The sequence below is a fragment of the Talpa europaea genome (assembly GCF_964194135.1).
Source record: "Talpa europaea genome assembly, chromosome: 6".
Lineage (NCBI taxonomy): Eukaryota > Metazoa > Chordata > Mammalia > Eulipotyphla > Talpidae > Talpa > Talpa europaea.
The window spans coordinates 23,462,910-23,479,191 of record NC_140072.1 but is presented as its reverse complement, the minus strand read 5'-3'; the positions used below and the strand labels follow the sequence as shown (position 1 = coordinate 23,479,191).

General features: G+C 40.9%; 1 protein-coding gene across 10 annotated transcripts in view; it reads left to right on the top strand.

Annotated features, from left to right (window-relative positions):
• The window catches only part of SLC8A1 (solute carrier family 8 member A1), a gene marked incomplete at both ends in the record, with an annotated part of 289,824 nt that overhangs the window by 220,658 nt on the left and 52,884 nt on the right, over nucleotides 1–16,282 (top strand). For 4 of the 10 annotated variants that reach the window (XM_084235394.1, XM_084235397.1, XM_084235398.1 and 1 more), the window contains 3 exons: nucleotides 995–1,063; nucleotides 6,112–6,242; nucleotides 10,225–10,324. In XM_084235394.1, coding sequence (XP_084091520.1) covers nucleotides 995–1,063; nucleotides 6,112–6,242; nucleotides 10,225–10,324 — 300 coding nt within the window. Of the gene's footprint in view, nucleotides 1–936; nucleotides 1,064–6,081; nucleotides 6,243–10,224; nucleotides 10,325–16,282 lie in introns of all 10 variants that reach the window. The other 6 variants (XM_084235399.1, XM_084235400.1, XM_084235392.1 and 3 more) reach the window with 4 other exon arrangements.

Genomic DNA, 16,282 nt, shown 5'->3' with positions numbered 1-16,282 from the left:
GTAGAGTTCTCTAATTAATTAAAAGTATAGAGCAGCCAGTGTGTCTCTTTGAGAGTCGCTCTTCCATATTATGCTCCTCATGTGATTGTCTCAGTGAGGCACATGACTCTTAAGGAAGCCAAGCTATGAAAGTTCAAATAGCTGAGAACACTTCAATCACATAAGTACATAAGTTAGAGGAGCAAATCCCTTTCAAGTTCACATTCATTTTACAATTGAGCAAACCGAGTCTTACAAAGAGAAATGCCTCACCCAGGTTTAGATGATACATACTAGGCGTAGTCGGCACAAAGTCCCAAGTCTCATGATGCCCAGGTCTGTTCTAGGTAGTTCTCATCAAAATAAGGGGAACCAGTCAATTAAGGTAGGAGTTCAGTGAACCCCCTAGGCCAAGGCAAACCAAACCGGTGTTTTCATGGCTTTCCCTGGCCTACCCTAACACCATATACATCATTCTCCCATTCAGACACCCAGGAAACAGTAATCACGTACCCTGTTATCACATCACTTGACCCTTAAACATATCTATGCCTTAGAGCAGATACTGCTATCCCACTTAACATGTGGGGAAAACTGGGGAAATGGCATGCTCAGGGCTATGTGGTCACCATCAGCTTTAAAAACCAAGCTGCTTGTCATCACAGCAACTGCATCTGCTGTTTCATGCTGCCCTTATGGAAGCAGAAACCTCTAGGAGATGGATATCTCATTTGGACACCTGCAGGGATCTGACTGCATACCCCATAATGGGGAATGTGCTTCATTCACATACTCTGCTTTGGCTGGAAGAGTACTCGCCCCCTTTGTGGGCAGTTACCTCCTCCTGGTGACTTCTGCAGCCTGCATAGGGGCAGCCTATGTCCATTGAATCACGGAACTAACCTTGCCTGTATGTGTGTATCTGGGTTTGATGTTTCTCTTACTAATTCCACAAAGCTGTGCTCGCAAACCAATGCATTCCATTCTGCTGATTTTCCACCTGTCCTTCTGCTAGGCCAACCAGTCTTCAGGAAGGTTCATGCTAGAGAACACCCGATTCCTTCTACTGTAATCACCATTGCAGGTACTCATTTCATCATGGCCCTGGAAACCTAGTCTAATTAACTGGAAGCTCACTGCCTTCAAGTGTTTCTTTAGGTCTTTAGACATTAAAGTAACACAATTGAATCCCTGTTGTCTCTAAAACATTATTAATTAATGCAGTGACCTCTGTAGCAGCTGGGGGTATGATCAGCAACAAAGCACAACCAAGTCAGGGCAGGACAGCAGGAGTGGGGAAGGAATGGGAGGATCTGCATGAAAGTTGGATCCCTCTCAAGTTCCAATATAGTCCGATTTCTTGCAAATCTTGCTCTCAAACATGGGTCTTTCCTCCAAATTATAAGGAAGTTACCTTAAAAACAAGTTGTATTTCTTCCCAGAGCCTGCCTTCCCTGCCTCCAGGCAACATGTTAACCATGTATACACAGATGAAAGTATATCTGTGGGATTTCTTCAGTGGGAAACATTGACAGGGTGACTAGAGGATTATACGACTGTCCTTGCACTGAGTCTATGTGAGGACGTGGAGCTTGGCTCTTCAGCCAAAGCCACCGCCCATCCTTGCCTTTCTTCATCCTCACATCCCACAACCCATTCAGTAATAATGAAACACAGACCTTACTATACAGTTGTTCCAGAATATTCCACATGGAAAAAAATACTAGACTCCATAGTCTCTGATCAGATTAGACAGTCAGGTGCTGAAAACTGTCAATAGATCTCTGCTTTCTGATTTGTCAGTACAGCTCTGAGTAAAGGCTTGAAATAACCTTGAACAGATTGTGCCACTGCTGGCCATGTTACCCTTTCCAAATTCTATATCATTTGTTATGGTTAATAATTACAAATACATTAGTGATTATCAGCACTTGTTCCTCCGGTGCGTATCTGCATGGTGAGCTGGGCCATGCAGGTTGTAAGGGGAGTCCTTGTTGTAAGGGGAGCTCTTACAATGATGCTGCTTTAAACGCAGCCCAAGCCAAAAGCACTAGAAGCAGTGTTTTCATAGTGCTGCTGTCCTCAGATCCAAGGTTCCTACCTGTTTGCTTTTTTACTTGTCATTTGAAAAATCAATTAGGAGAAGGGAGGTTCCCTACTGATGATTACATCACAGGATTGCGCTCTGTCTTGTCAATACTGATTTTAACGGTGGCTGTTAATCAAGCATTTGATCTTTAAGTTGGATTTGTTGGTTCAGGCTGTGATGTTATATAATTTATTATACTACTCAATAAAATATGGCACATTTAAAAAGTATGTAAATGTGCATGTGTTATATATATATCTAGATAGATAGGTAGATAGACATAGAGACATATAGAATCAATTTTCTCTAAAAAATAAAACTAAAGACCAAACAAAACTAAAACTACAGCAAAACTAAAACTGTATCTCTGTGCATAAGAAAATTAAAATGACTTGACCATGGTAACATGGACTGCATTGGACCCAGTGCACAAGTGAAAAAGAAACATATATCAGAGATGATTAAACAATGTTAAACAATTTCCCTATTCAACAAATGGTATCCAAAGAGAGAATACTTTTAAAAGATTCACTTATCTCTCTTTGCCAGTCTTAACACCATACCTATTCATTATATAGCAATATCATTATATAGCAATAATTGTTAGGATTTACCCAACTGCTTTCTCTCACTTACATACAAAAATGATTATCTCTTAAATATTCGTGACACATATTAAGTCAAAATATTCCTGACCCTTCCATGATATCATTCATTCCTGCTTCTCTCTGCCTGGAAGGTACCTCTTAGGCATTCTTACCCCCACATTCCCCTGGCAAGCCTCTATACCTGCTTAAAGGCCAATTTCAGATATCTCTCTTAACTGCAGCCTTCTGCAACTCCCTTAGACAGAGCAAGCTGCTCCCCATGCCTGGTTCCTCAGCCCATACCACACTCTTCCAGAAGCTGCCCCCCCTATATTCCTTGCTTCCCACTAGACCACGAGTTCCTGGAAAATTTGGAGGAGGGGGAGTAGTACTTCAGCTGTGCTGACATATTGTAGGAGTATAATGACATTTGCTAAATGAATAAATGATCTATTTATTCATAGAGCAAATAAGAGAGTTTTCTAAAAGTGAGTCAAGAGGCACACGACATATTTATTGAGCATCTACTATATTCCATTTATGGTCATAGGCTAGGGGGGATGTGAGGACAGCTCAAAAAGCAGAGATTTATTGTTCTATCTCAGCAAGTTTACATGCTGGATATTTTCATACAAAGGTAATTTATAAATAAAATTTTTTATTAGAAATGTCCATGTTCAATAAGCATAATGTGTATAAAGGAGTTAATTCATTGTTAACACATTTGTTCTAAAACTAGTGAATTGAGAAATATATCATGCAAGAAGAGGTGGGGTTTTGAAAGGTAAGTAGTGTTTAGCTAAATAAAAGTAGGAAAGTTTTTCCAGATGGGTAAACAATGGGATAAAAGTATGAACTTAAATTCAAATCAAGTTTGGCACAAAAATATAAGAAGTGATAAAAACAATGTTTTTATCACTTCATAAGTTTTTATCACTTCATAAGAACTTTAGGTTCTTATGAACTCTGTTAAGACTGTTTCCTAAATTTTAGTCTCCTCCTTGCTTCCTTTACAATATTTACTTTGGCTGCATATGAACTATTATTTATTTCAAGTCAACTTTTAGAAATTGTTTTTACTCATGTGTTTATATCACTAGATTTGCTTTTTAAGAAAAGTTTGTCATTAACCAAATGTAAGACTAGTATCATACAGTCTAAATAGAAAATAAGATAAAAACATTTTAGAATGAGAAAATATGTTATTCAATTCTTTCTAGATACTGTCAAGTATTCTATGGCTGAGAACTATTTTCTCTTTGTTAAACAATGTAAAAACTTTCTTAAACTGGTAGAACAAGTTATAGGGAAAAACAGCAGCAAACCAAGCAGTTCTTCTTGATCAGAAGGACTGAAGGATGGCTGAAAGGGAATAACCTTTCACACACTGTGACTCAATTTCATTTACTCCCATGTCCGTTTATTTAATACCATGTTCCAAATCATTTCATTCCGTGAAATGCAACATTAAACATTGCCACCCCATCACCTTTCTTTTGTAATTTCTCCTTCTACCAAAATTACTTCGAATCCCATTAAAAACTTACCATTTAAAAGCAAACTACAGAAAAAGGAGCCATAATAAATATTCTCTCCCAATGACTTTGCAATTCAAATAAAAATCCAACTTGTAATATTTCTTCTTCTGAAAAAATAATTCTTATTTGATAGACATCTCTAAAACAGCCATGTTCAGCCAAGGCTTTGGACAAAAGGCACTGATATAACCTGCTATCATGAAAATTACCAATAACATTGTCTTGGCCTCGAGATCAGAAAGCAATGAGAAAATATGATTGGTTTGAGCACTGAGTAAATTGGAATTCACATGTCTTGGCCAACCCCCTTGACTAGGGCAAATCTTGGGGATCTCAATCAGAACCTTCAGTCATTACTTCCCAAGCCTGTCAAAAGAATACTGCCATTTTACAATTATCTGCTAGCCATTCAGCAGTTTCTCACCAGTCCAAAATCACTTATTTTTATTCTTCATCTAATTTTTTTTTTGGTGCCCTGTAATTATGGTGAGAAGACAAGAAGATTCTGAAATATCCTTTTAGGAAGACGCTATAGAAGACGTGCTAAACAGTGCATTGGTATACTACACTCAGCATTTGCTTTCAGTTGATTTTGATACTTGATATAAAAAAAAGTGCTGCCAGTGCCCCTTAGCCTCTTTGCTCCCTACTCTCATGGTAATCTGGTCCAGGAACCAGTTCTCTCCAGCATTTGCTAGAGCATAAAATGGAGCCACCACAACAGCATCCCTTAGCAGAGCAACACTGTGTATCTTTGGAGGGGATGGAGGTATGGACTCTTGTAGTAGAAATTAATGCCTAAATGCAAAAAGCAAGAAGTCTAAGCTGAAAGTCTCATATTTCCTCACTCAACAGACTCCTACTGCAGGCAGTTTTCGGGAAGGTCCTAGAAGCAAGGGCACGGGATTGAGGTGTTTGTATATCACAGACTACCTTTTTGGAGATAACTTTCGTTCAGTTTGACTCCAAGGGGAAGTGGGCTGTCTTGTTTCAGCATCCTGTGCCTGGAGGCCAAAGGGGCTGGGTTATTACAGAAACAATATTTGGCCTTCATATGTGCTTGGCCTTTTCAGTCTGGGGTTTATCCTAGTGACCTTCTTGCAGAGAGGAGCCAACTGTGAGCTTCCCCTCATTAATGAACTCGCAAGTCCATTAACATTTTCTCAGCACCCACTAGCCTCTGCTGGAGTGTAAGCTCCATGGTTCTGGAAATAATCATGTTCCCGTGGTGAGTAGTACTCATTCCCCAAAGGCCTTGCCCTCACCCTCCCTGTTTACCGTGGGATTAACGTGGTCAAGGTCTTCCTAACATATCTCAGCTCTGCCCCAGAAAGAGGAAGCACTGGATCCCAGACATCTTACTCAAACAGGAATGGATGTTTGCTTCTTGCAGCAGGGCCTCTTGGCAAGGGAGAAACTAAGATCAGAATTTCTTTCACCACCTTTGGCCTGGAGGCATTCTCTTTTTCCTCTAGAAAGTGGGGAAGGGGAAGTCAGATTCCTGTCCCTGAGGTCACCCTAGCACTTTTCATTGTATTTCCTTTTGGTCACATGTTGAAGGAATGCATCCAAATAGGCAGCTGAGCCAGGCCACCGGGATAGCTGGGTGGTTCCCTCAATATAGACAATGTGCAGGCAGTGTGTTTCCGGTGATAGCACCCTAAGTGACTTTTCCTGAGCTTCACTTTGACATATGCTTAGGTTGTGAAACTTTCTAATCACTTGATGTCACAGCAATGTGCTACCTGACACCCAAGTGTCTCTCTGATTCTCCCTCCAGCTCTACGTTCTCACCAAGGGACTTGTAGTAAGTAGGTTATTAGGGATTCTTTCCTTTTGGGCTTTCTTGTAGCAGGACCCAGAGATTTCCAAATAACATTGGGTATAGGGCTCACTTTCTTGCCCTTCCCTTTTACAGAGGAATGTGATGATAAGCAGCCACTGACCAGCAAAGAAGAAGAAGAGAGGCGCATTGCAGAAATGGGGCGCCCTATTCTGGGAGAACACACCAAGCTGGAAGTGATCATTGAAGAATCTTACGAGTTCAAGGTACGCTGCCCAGCACTGGCCACTGTAGAGGCCAGGCCCCTCTTGGAACCAAGACCATTCACAGTGTTGGCTCATGCTGTAAGTCCATCTGGAAAGAGAGACAGATGTAATTTCAGGAACTAGCTCATTTACTGAGAGGCCTTCAGAGCAGGATTGGAATTAGAGAGCTAGTATGAGAACCAAGAGTTCCTGTGAAATAAATAGTATCATCTCAGCATGGGGTCAAAGTTGCCCCAAAGGGAGGACTTTCAGGGGATAGCAAGGAAGAAGCCAGAGTAGATTCTAAGAGATTATGTGTGGAAGAAACCAGGCTCTACTGAAAAAAAGCTAATAAATCTGTTAGAAGCAAAACATTCACGCTGCTGAAAATTAGGAGGCTTTTGTTTGGGAAGGGGCTGATCAGCTCTCCCTACACAACAGCCATTGACCAGCTCTCATTTCTCCTTAATCCTCCCCTTCAGATCCTGGCACATTGTAACACTGTCCACACACTGGAGGTATTGTGATTCTAACCAGAGAATTTGTAATTGAGCTGAAAAAATTAGATCCCCAGTTCTCTAGATGAGGAAAGCTGTTTTTCAGAAGTTAAACACATGGGTCTTGGGCCTCCCCTGGTGGCACAGCGGTTGAGCTCTGGCCTGCGAGGCCGCCTGCAGCCTCTGCAGCGCTGGTTTGTTCCCTGGCCACCAGCGAGGGTCCCACAAAAAAAAAAAAAAAAAAAACCATGGGTCTTAGGGCAAGCTGAGGACTTGGAGGTGAAAATTCCTACCCAGCCATGACTACTCCCTCTGCCTCAACCCCACCTCCCTTATGTTCATCCTCACCCACATAAGACTGCCATTATTGAAGCCCCCATTGGAGCCACATCTTAGTTCTGCAGTGGGGTATGAAAAGGAATATCCTTTCTCTGGCTTTCCAGAGAAACCCGGAGCACAGCATTATTCTCCCCATTTATTTTTCAAAAGCAGAATCTGCTCTTGTCTGAAAAACCAGAAGGATAGTCTCCCCAAAAGGGAGAATCAAACCACACCAAGTTAGAAGCCTTGGTGTTTTATCTGAACTTCACTTAGTCATGACCTCTTTCCTTTAGTTGAGCCATTAATTATGTTTCTTTTAATTTCATTTACAAATTAAGGTGGCCGATAGGAGACAGGTAGAAAGAAAAATGTCTTGGCAATTAAGTAGCATTTTTTAAAGATAAAAATGCAATTAAACTTTCCCTTCAGATGACCATGAATAAACCTGTTAACTGTTCCTTTCACTCATTCCCAGAGAAAGAAAGAACCCAGAGGAGCACTAGGATCAGAGATTTCTAGGTATATCCTAGTATCAGAGCCACCGTTGTTTGATCTGGAACCTGGCTGGGTGCATACACATGACTGGTGCATGCAGGGGTTCCCCGTGATTCCAGAAATCTCAGACTATGCATTCCTAAGAACCAATCTGACCAGGGGTGCCCAACTCACTGTCCCCCGTGCACCCTCTTTCATGTGCAAACAGAGCTACTTGCTGGGGCAGAGATCATACATCTTGGCATATCTAGAGTACACTTCCTCATGGGGAATTGTGCATTCTCTCCCTTATGGGAAAACCCTCAACCTCCCCCTCCCATGCACACCTGACTAGGAAATGTGACTGTAGTACTTTCCTGTAGGAGCACTGGATTGGGTCAGGCTTGGCACAGACTTCCAGGTAGCGAAAGTTTTCTCAAGTCCAACACTCCCTCTGGTAATCACTCCAGTTACCTGAGTCTTTGAAGCTCCCCCAAGTCTCTAGTTGTTGGGGCTGCTAATCTTCCTAGTATAACTTTAATAGACCGTTTTCTCTCATCTCCTGAGTTATCAGTGCAGTAACTGTTAACGCCAAGGCACCCCTTGAGAGCAAGTTTCTGAAGGGCCCTCAAGTATCCATTGTGGTATCATACTATTTTAGAAATTTCTTTTCACAGACCATAGCTATCTCAAAAGCTGTTCACATTTCTCAGAATTACATTAGGGCTCCAAATCTGGCCAACACCTTGCTATGTCCCTCTCCGCTTTGCCCACGGAGTTCTCATTTACAAGTGAGAGGACTTGACTTGACTAGCATGCACTGCTGAGGTTGAGGCTGTCACAGTCACAAGTGTAGAACAGTGAAGAGCTGATCACTGGCATTTTAGGAACCTCCAGGTAAATATAAATGACATTGTCCAAGTTCAGGTGTCTGAACTTCAAATTACTCTTGATTCATGCCCCTCTTCTCATAGGTCAAGGAAAGACACAGACGTAAATTAAGTCCTAGAAGAACCCAGGTTATCCATCTATAGTCTCCACAGACGAAGTTTACAACTATCCTGGGTTTTACATATATGAAGTGTAGTTTAGTTTATCTTAAAACTTTGTTCTTTAGTCTGTGTTCACTGCTAGAGCTTTATCTGTTCCACTCACCCAGTGATGGGATCATTGGCTCCTTCACAGAGGCCTGCCCCAAGTTTCCATTGCAGTTAGGCAAGTTCAAGGACATTTCTTGTGACACCCTACATAGAACTTTGAATTGACATCAACCAAGACACTCAGGGTGCTTGAGGAATTGTGGCTGAGTGGAGAGGACCAACGCTCATGCTCATCCTCTGCTTCCAGTTCAGGTAGCCGAGCACAGTGACGGTTACAGCTATTCTCAGAGACTCCAGTTGTTTTACACATGAGGCTAGATGCTGAAAGGTCACTGCCCAAAGGACAAACAATCTATCCAAGAATGATATTTAAATTACAGAGTAGGCAGTTAGAGCTGGGCCCTTTTGTGTTCATCATCACCTCAGTGTTTCAAGTCAGTTCAAATGACTTAGGGAACTGACACTCTTGAAGGTCTGAGTTAGCCCTGGCCTTGTGTACAGGAGCTTCAGGTCACATTTTCCTTACTCCTAGCTAGCTGATAATGTGCCCGCTCTCTCTCCCAAACCATAGTCAACTCAGGTACACTGCATTAAACATATATACAGATTTTGACTTAAGACAAATAATACGTGTTTTCTGCCTCTTTGCAATTAGTGGGAATTCGAGGATGCCCTGACAGTAAGTGTGGATGTTTGGTAGACTAGTCACTGTGGTAGTTTCCCTGGAGAGAGCAGCCTCATGTCCTAGGAGTGACCCTCTTCCCTGTAGTTGCTATGATCTGTGGTAGTGCTTTGGGTGCTTCTGCTTACTTAGTTTTCTTGTGAACGCTTGGCTGCTCCTCTTGTTACATTAACTGACATTTACAAAGCTAGAGAGCACTAATTGTACCAACCCAAGTGCTTAAAAAAAAGGTCTAAAGAAAAGCAAAAGACTCAGGGCTAGCAAAGCAGGAGGACATTCAGTGCAAGGTAAATTACGACATGCCCTAAGCCATATGCATTGATTTCCTTTTGGCATCTTGTCTTTCCTTTGCACCAGTGAGAGTGAATTCTCTCACAGCCACCAGGCTGACAAAATCAGAATCCAAAGAAAAATCCACTTACTGATGATCACACAGCAGCAATCCTGAGACTCTTCTGTCTGGTTGCATTTCCTTGACAAACAAAAATACAATAATAATAGTTTTTCATTTCATCATCTACCTGCCACATCCAGTTATTCACAGATACACAATGCTGAGCAGGGCATGTATTAATTTGGTTGCAGACAGCACACGATAGATGAAGCCAGTGAAGAGGAAAGTTCATAAAGCATTCAAGGGGAATGGATAGGCTTCTGCAACATCTGCAACATCCACTCTTCATTGGCCATTGGGCAGTGAAGGAGGCTTGTATTTCTATGAAGAAGTTTCCATTTCAGCATGTTTCCAAGTAAAGACTATGCTTGTTTGCATAATCATAACAGTGTTTGATGTCAGTACTGTTGTTCTGAGCCTAACATCTGCTACCCTTTATATAACTCTGGGGTTTAAAAATCAGCGAGGTCTTAGATTTCACCAAGTCTTAACCAACCCAGCAGTTATTATCTTTTTTTCTTTTCAACCTTTCTAGAGTACTGTGGACAAACTTATTAAGAAGACAAACCTAGCCCTTGTGGTTGGGACGAACAGCTGGAGAGAACAGTTTATTGAAGCTATCACCGTCAGCGCTGGTGAGTGCCTTTCTCACATGTTAGAAATGACAATGGCCCATGTGAGATTTTCCTGCTGTGACCACTTAGTCTATATCATAGCACCAGAGAACTTCCATGAGAAAATTAACAGATAAATAAATTTTTTTTAGCCTTTATGCACATTTTGGAGACTCAGATGTTCTAGATGAAGCAAATGTCTTCAAACATGACATTCTTTGGATGTTGCATTTTTCATACTGGAAACAGACAAGATAAATGACAAGAATTTTGTGTCTCTAAATTCCTGATTGCCAATCATGAGACTTTATCTAGAAAATTCCCTTAAAGCTAGGCAGAGTGGCCAAGCCATGGACAGGAAGGAAGCAGCAAAATCATCGGTGGAAAAGGATATTAAGACACCTCACCACTGCCATCTGCATCATTTTACACTCTCTTCAACAATGTCTAGCAAATAAGTGTCTGCATTGGCTCTAGAAGTGGAAATAGAATCACATTCTGTTTCTTCCTGTCTGAGCAAAGTGTAGAGCTTTATTTAGGAAAATCATACAAAATCAAATGTTTTAATACCCTCAGTTTCTGAGGGAATTAAATATAGAAAGAAGTGGCCCTTTCCTGCACTGTCCAGCCTCGTCCTCATCTCTTTATACTCTGGTCATATAAAAATAGAAGTAAGTCCTTCTCAGAGATTCATGAAAGCAACAGTCTCCTGGGATTGTTTTTCCCTGTTCTTCTGCTCCCTCTATGGTGTCTCTTTCTCTTTAAAGATCTCCGTAGGCTCCTGTCTACTGTTGCAGCTAATGAACAAAGCTAGAGTTTCCTAAATAGTGATTCCCAAACTGTAAAATATGGAAACAGCGTCACTAGCAGTTGGGCCATGACTTCTAACACAACCCCCTCTTTCCAATCTGCTACAGAATAATTTGACAGATCTCCCAAGTGCTGTGGGAACAGAGGGTGGTTAAAAAAAAAAGTGCCTGTTTATTATTAGTGCTGTTTATAATCACACTTTGGTTTCTTGCAACTGAGTATACAGTAGGAATTTATGAGCATTAAATGGTGGGTAATTGCTTAGAAGAGTAGATTTGAAATTTATACGTAATTTCTAACAGAGAGGAGGAGATTCCCTGTCTTTGTCCAATTGGGCTGCTATAACAAAATACCACAAACTGAGAAGCTTATAAACAACAGACACTTATTTTTCACAGTCCTAGAGCCTAGAAGGCCAAGGTGAATGCACTTGGTATCTATGCAAGTCCTCTTTTGGTTCACAGACAGCTGTCTTCTCCTTGTGTCTTCACATGGGGGAAGGGTTAAGGGACCTCCCCAGGGTCTCTTTTTTAATGACACTGACAATCATGAGGACTCTGCTCATTTCCCATCATCTTACAAGAGCCACACCTCCAAATATCACACTGAGGGGTAGGAGTTGGAGGCCAGGGTGTGAATATTCAGTCTATGGCATTGCGCACTGGGGCTGTATTTTTCTATAAATATAAGAACAGTATCTGAGGCTATGTTCCCTCTTCCTAGAGAAAAAATTGAAAGGACAAAGATGGCTTTGAATTGGAAACTGTTAACAAGACCTAAGAGTAGTAAACATTAAGCATAACCAAATTGGTTTATGGGCTTTGACATGTCGAATTGAAACATTAAAAGCAACATAAGCCTTAATGAACCATTCCTAATAGTCTCCAAGTTTCCTTTGACTGTGAATACATGAGCATTTTGTATCCTGGGCACATACTGAACATCATTCATTCATTTTTGTACGTGACAATCGTTGGTTCAAGGGCTACCATAGTGAATGAAACAGACAAATACCCCTGTCTTATTGGAGCTTATATTCTATGGGAGGAGACAATTAGACAAACAAGTCAAATAAACGGTGTGTATGTATGATAGTGAGATTACCGTGGAGAACAGCAAAGCTGCAGAGGGAACAAGAAGTATGTGTAGGGACTGCCATGGATGATGGTCTAGAAGATTCCATCAGAAAGCACATTTATGCCACATTTGCTTTTCTAGAAGTGGAGTGACTTTGAGTTGTTTCATTCATTCATTTTTGTAACTCTCAGGGACAAGCATTTTATGACAGCTCATGGCAATGAAAAAGGGTAACTTTAAACTGGGAGATTGTGCTGTGAATGGGTTAAAGCTATGCACCTGGGTAGCTTAGGCTACAGAGAAACAACTATAAAAATACTAATTCTTCCTTAAACAGGCAGGTTTGGGTTTGCAAACAATTTCCTAAACTATGCTGAATTCATTCTGCTCAAAACCCCAGGAGGTAAGTATTATGATCATCCCTACCTTAAACAGGAATAATTGAGTCTCAGCCAGGCAGCATGGCCTTGGCATGCAGCTCAAAGCCCTGATCTACCAAATAATAATCCAATGTGCTGTCCATTGCCCTTCTGAGAAAGTTCAAAGTGAGGCAAGCTGCTCCCCGCCTTGTCTCATTGAGTGACACCAGCTTGTCACTCCTGGTGCCAGTGTTCCAATGCTTGCTGTGGTGCTAACACCTGCGCCCATCCATCAGAGAACTGTAAATGAACGAAACTCAAATCCTCTGGTGTTCTTAGTTGTCATGAGATCTATTATGTTTTGTGTTTCCAAATGACTGCTTGGAAATAAGAGAAAATTGCTTGGAAATTTGTAGGCTGCGGGGTAAATTGGCCTTATTTACAATTTTGAGACAAAATATTAGAAAACCAAACCTATATTTTATAGGCACTAAATCACATGACGGACAGTTAGAAGGCTCAATATTTGTCATTATGATTAAATTTAAGTGTCTAAATAATTCTAGTATTCTTAGGGTGCTAAATGGACAAAAAAAATTGTAAAGTGGCATTTATTGAAAACAGACTTTCATTGGATTTTAAGATTTTATGGTTAAGTAGTTGAGAATCAGAAAGTTTTGGCTTATTAAAAATATTAAATTGCTTTCAAATAGCCCTACTGGGATATTTTTTCCTATGCAATTTTCTGTGCAAAATTGAATCTATATATCTTTCTAAGCAAAAATAATTATTTTGTAAATATGATTTTGCTTGTTTCTCACTGATATTTAAGCTAGTTTTGAGCTTATCCCCTGGCAGTCTTTTCCCTTCTATGAATTTATTTCATAGCCCAGTACTCAGGTTCCCATGACCATAATGTTTCTGTGAACCAAGTTCTTAAAGTTCAGTGTTTGAAGGGTTAAAGGACTTATGAGACTCTGGAGATTAAGTAGGGATTAAGCAGTTAGTTTCCAGCAGGTCTCCTTCTATTGCTTCCTGGGTAGAATATCAGGAGCAGTAACATGCAGCTGTTACATGGCTGTCAGAAACTTCCAAGGCAAGTCCAATACCATCATTGCTTTTCAGATGTGCCAGGCAGAGGTACCTCTAAGTGAAGCTAACACTCGCTGCATGCCCAGTTTGAATGCACCCCATGCCTCATTCCCCTAGTGTCTCCACTTAGGCAGAATAGAGGGTTTACTTTAAGAAATTGTGTACTGGTGGGGGTGTCAGAGAAGAGGGCAAGCACTGATTGGGTAATGAGAACCAAGATATCAATGTCAAGTCCATCACATCCACACTGCTGTTGTTCACACCAGTCCTTGGCCATGGCAAGGTAAAGGGGAGAGCCATAGCCAGCTCAGCTTTGGAGTCAGATTTTGGTTTGTGTCCCAGATCTCCAAAAATCCCTGGGTCACTCGGCAGACTACTTCATCTCAAAATCTCAGTTATCTCCTATGGCAAATGTAGATGGAGTTGCTGTCAAGATAAATCCAAGTAATACATGTATTTCACAAGGCCTGTCTATATATTTGGGTATCATAATTGGTTGTTTGGGGGGCAAATCATCTTGAAGATTTCACAGTAAAATATATCCAAATCTTGTATAAAATGCAGTATTCAGTTTAATTACTAAAATGACTAAGTGACTAAAAACACTGGTTTTGTGCAAGTACATGTGCCACTTCATAGCTGAGAAAACTGTCAGAAAAGCTATGTAACTTGCTCAAGAAGCAAAACTGGCACCAATAGTACCAGCTACAAACAAGCCAGGGTTCTCTCTAGTGTGAAGAGTGGATCCCCTTGCATTGCCTTGGGCCTGAGGACACACCAGATACACACATGCATATACACATATATGCATGGGTTTGCGCAAACATGAGCAGAGACACGTACAAGCACATGTGTACACACAGAGAGACACAAATCACACACACAAGGACATGCACCTTATAGGACATAAATCTAGCTATTTGGGTAATTCAGTTGCAATTTGAAGTCTGAAAGGTTTTCTTCCCTTCATATTTAATTCCCCTAAAGCCTCATTTGTAGTTCTTTAGAGAAGATGCTGAACTTCCTACGTGAATACATAGACTTTCCTTACCTAATAATCTGTGATTTGCTTTCAAAAAAATTCAACTATTGCCCTCCTTTTTACTTGATCATTTTAAGTATCCAGCACTAAGGATTTTTCTGAAATTTTTCACTTTTACATAGATCCTGGATACATACCTGATGTAGTATCAATACTCACATAATGAAGGACCCTTCAAAAGTGGCAAAGAAAAAAAAAGCTTGGCCAAGTACCTAACTTTCTGAATTTGAGTGTAACCATCAGTGGAATGAGTGGGCTGGAGGGGTGAACTCTAAGATCCCACCCAGCACTACAGACTGAGAGCTGTGCCAGTGTGCCTGGGTGTCAGCAGTAGGGACGCACAGCCTGCCCGCCTACCAGGCTTGCCTACATTAAACATTTGGTACAAAGACAGCTTACAGTCACCTTCTATTCTCCCAAAAGGAGAGGAGTGAGATTTTCTTCAAACTGTAGCCTCCAACAAACTGAGATGGTGATTCGAAAGTGCCTTGTTTTCTTCCTGCTCCTTAGGTGGAGCACAGAAATGCCATGGAATCCTCTAGAAGGGCAGGCACTGAAAAAGAGGCCAGATCAGTAGTTGCAGCTGGTCTGGCCACACTCACCTCATTTCACAGTAGATCCCATCAGTGACCCTACTTCAGCTAAACAAAGTGGAATGCAAGGGCTTCTGAGCCTGCTGAGGCAACATGGAGACCAGTTCAGTTCAGGGCTTGCTCTGCCATCAGTAGTTCATACTGTATGGAGTAATGAATGCTCTCAATTAAATTGAATTATTTAATAGAAAAGCTGTCAACTCAGTGGTGCCCGGGATAATTCACTTGAAAATACTGTCAACCTAAAGTTTGATCCAATCTGTAAGTCCTAAATAATAAATAATAAAAATGGTACCTCAAATAAGTTTCAAAGGATTGCTAGCAATCTGGTCTAAGCAAAAATCTTTCTAGCATCTCCTCTATTATTGAACATCTTTACCGAGGAGACACTCTCATTACTTAATGTGTTAACTCTGGGTCACATGAAAGTCCCATTTAAGCAGTTTACTGTTGAGAATGCAGTGGTCCAGAGTGGATATATAACTTATTTAAGGTCACAGCTGGTAAATGGCTAACTAGAATATGAAATCCCATCTTTGTGAGTCCAAAGCTGGTAAGCTTGTAGTGTGACCCTAGTTGTCTTTCCTACAACTTTAATTCATGTCTTAAATGGCTCCTTTTCAGATGAGTTAATGCAAGACAAAGGGGATGAAGGTGAAGCCTTTTACTCTCAGTTACACATGGTTAGTTACTCTCAGTTACATATTTGGGAATTGCTCTGTAAGTTTTTAGACTGAAGTACAGAAGCATCAGAAAAAATATTAGTCATGAAAAGTGAACAGGTTTAGCCACTCCAAGGCCTTTAATCCCATCATGAGAAACTTACAGGGACTAGGACTTCCAATTCTTTTTGTGATTTTGGAATTATATTTATATCTGCTGCTAGAAATTAAGTCAGGTCTTCTGAAACAAAATGGAGTCAATGCCCATTTTTTTCCAAGCTCCTGGTGTTCCCCTGTGGTATTATTGGTTATTCAAGTATGTTTTGCATGCTTTGAGTCACTGG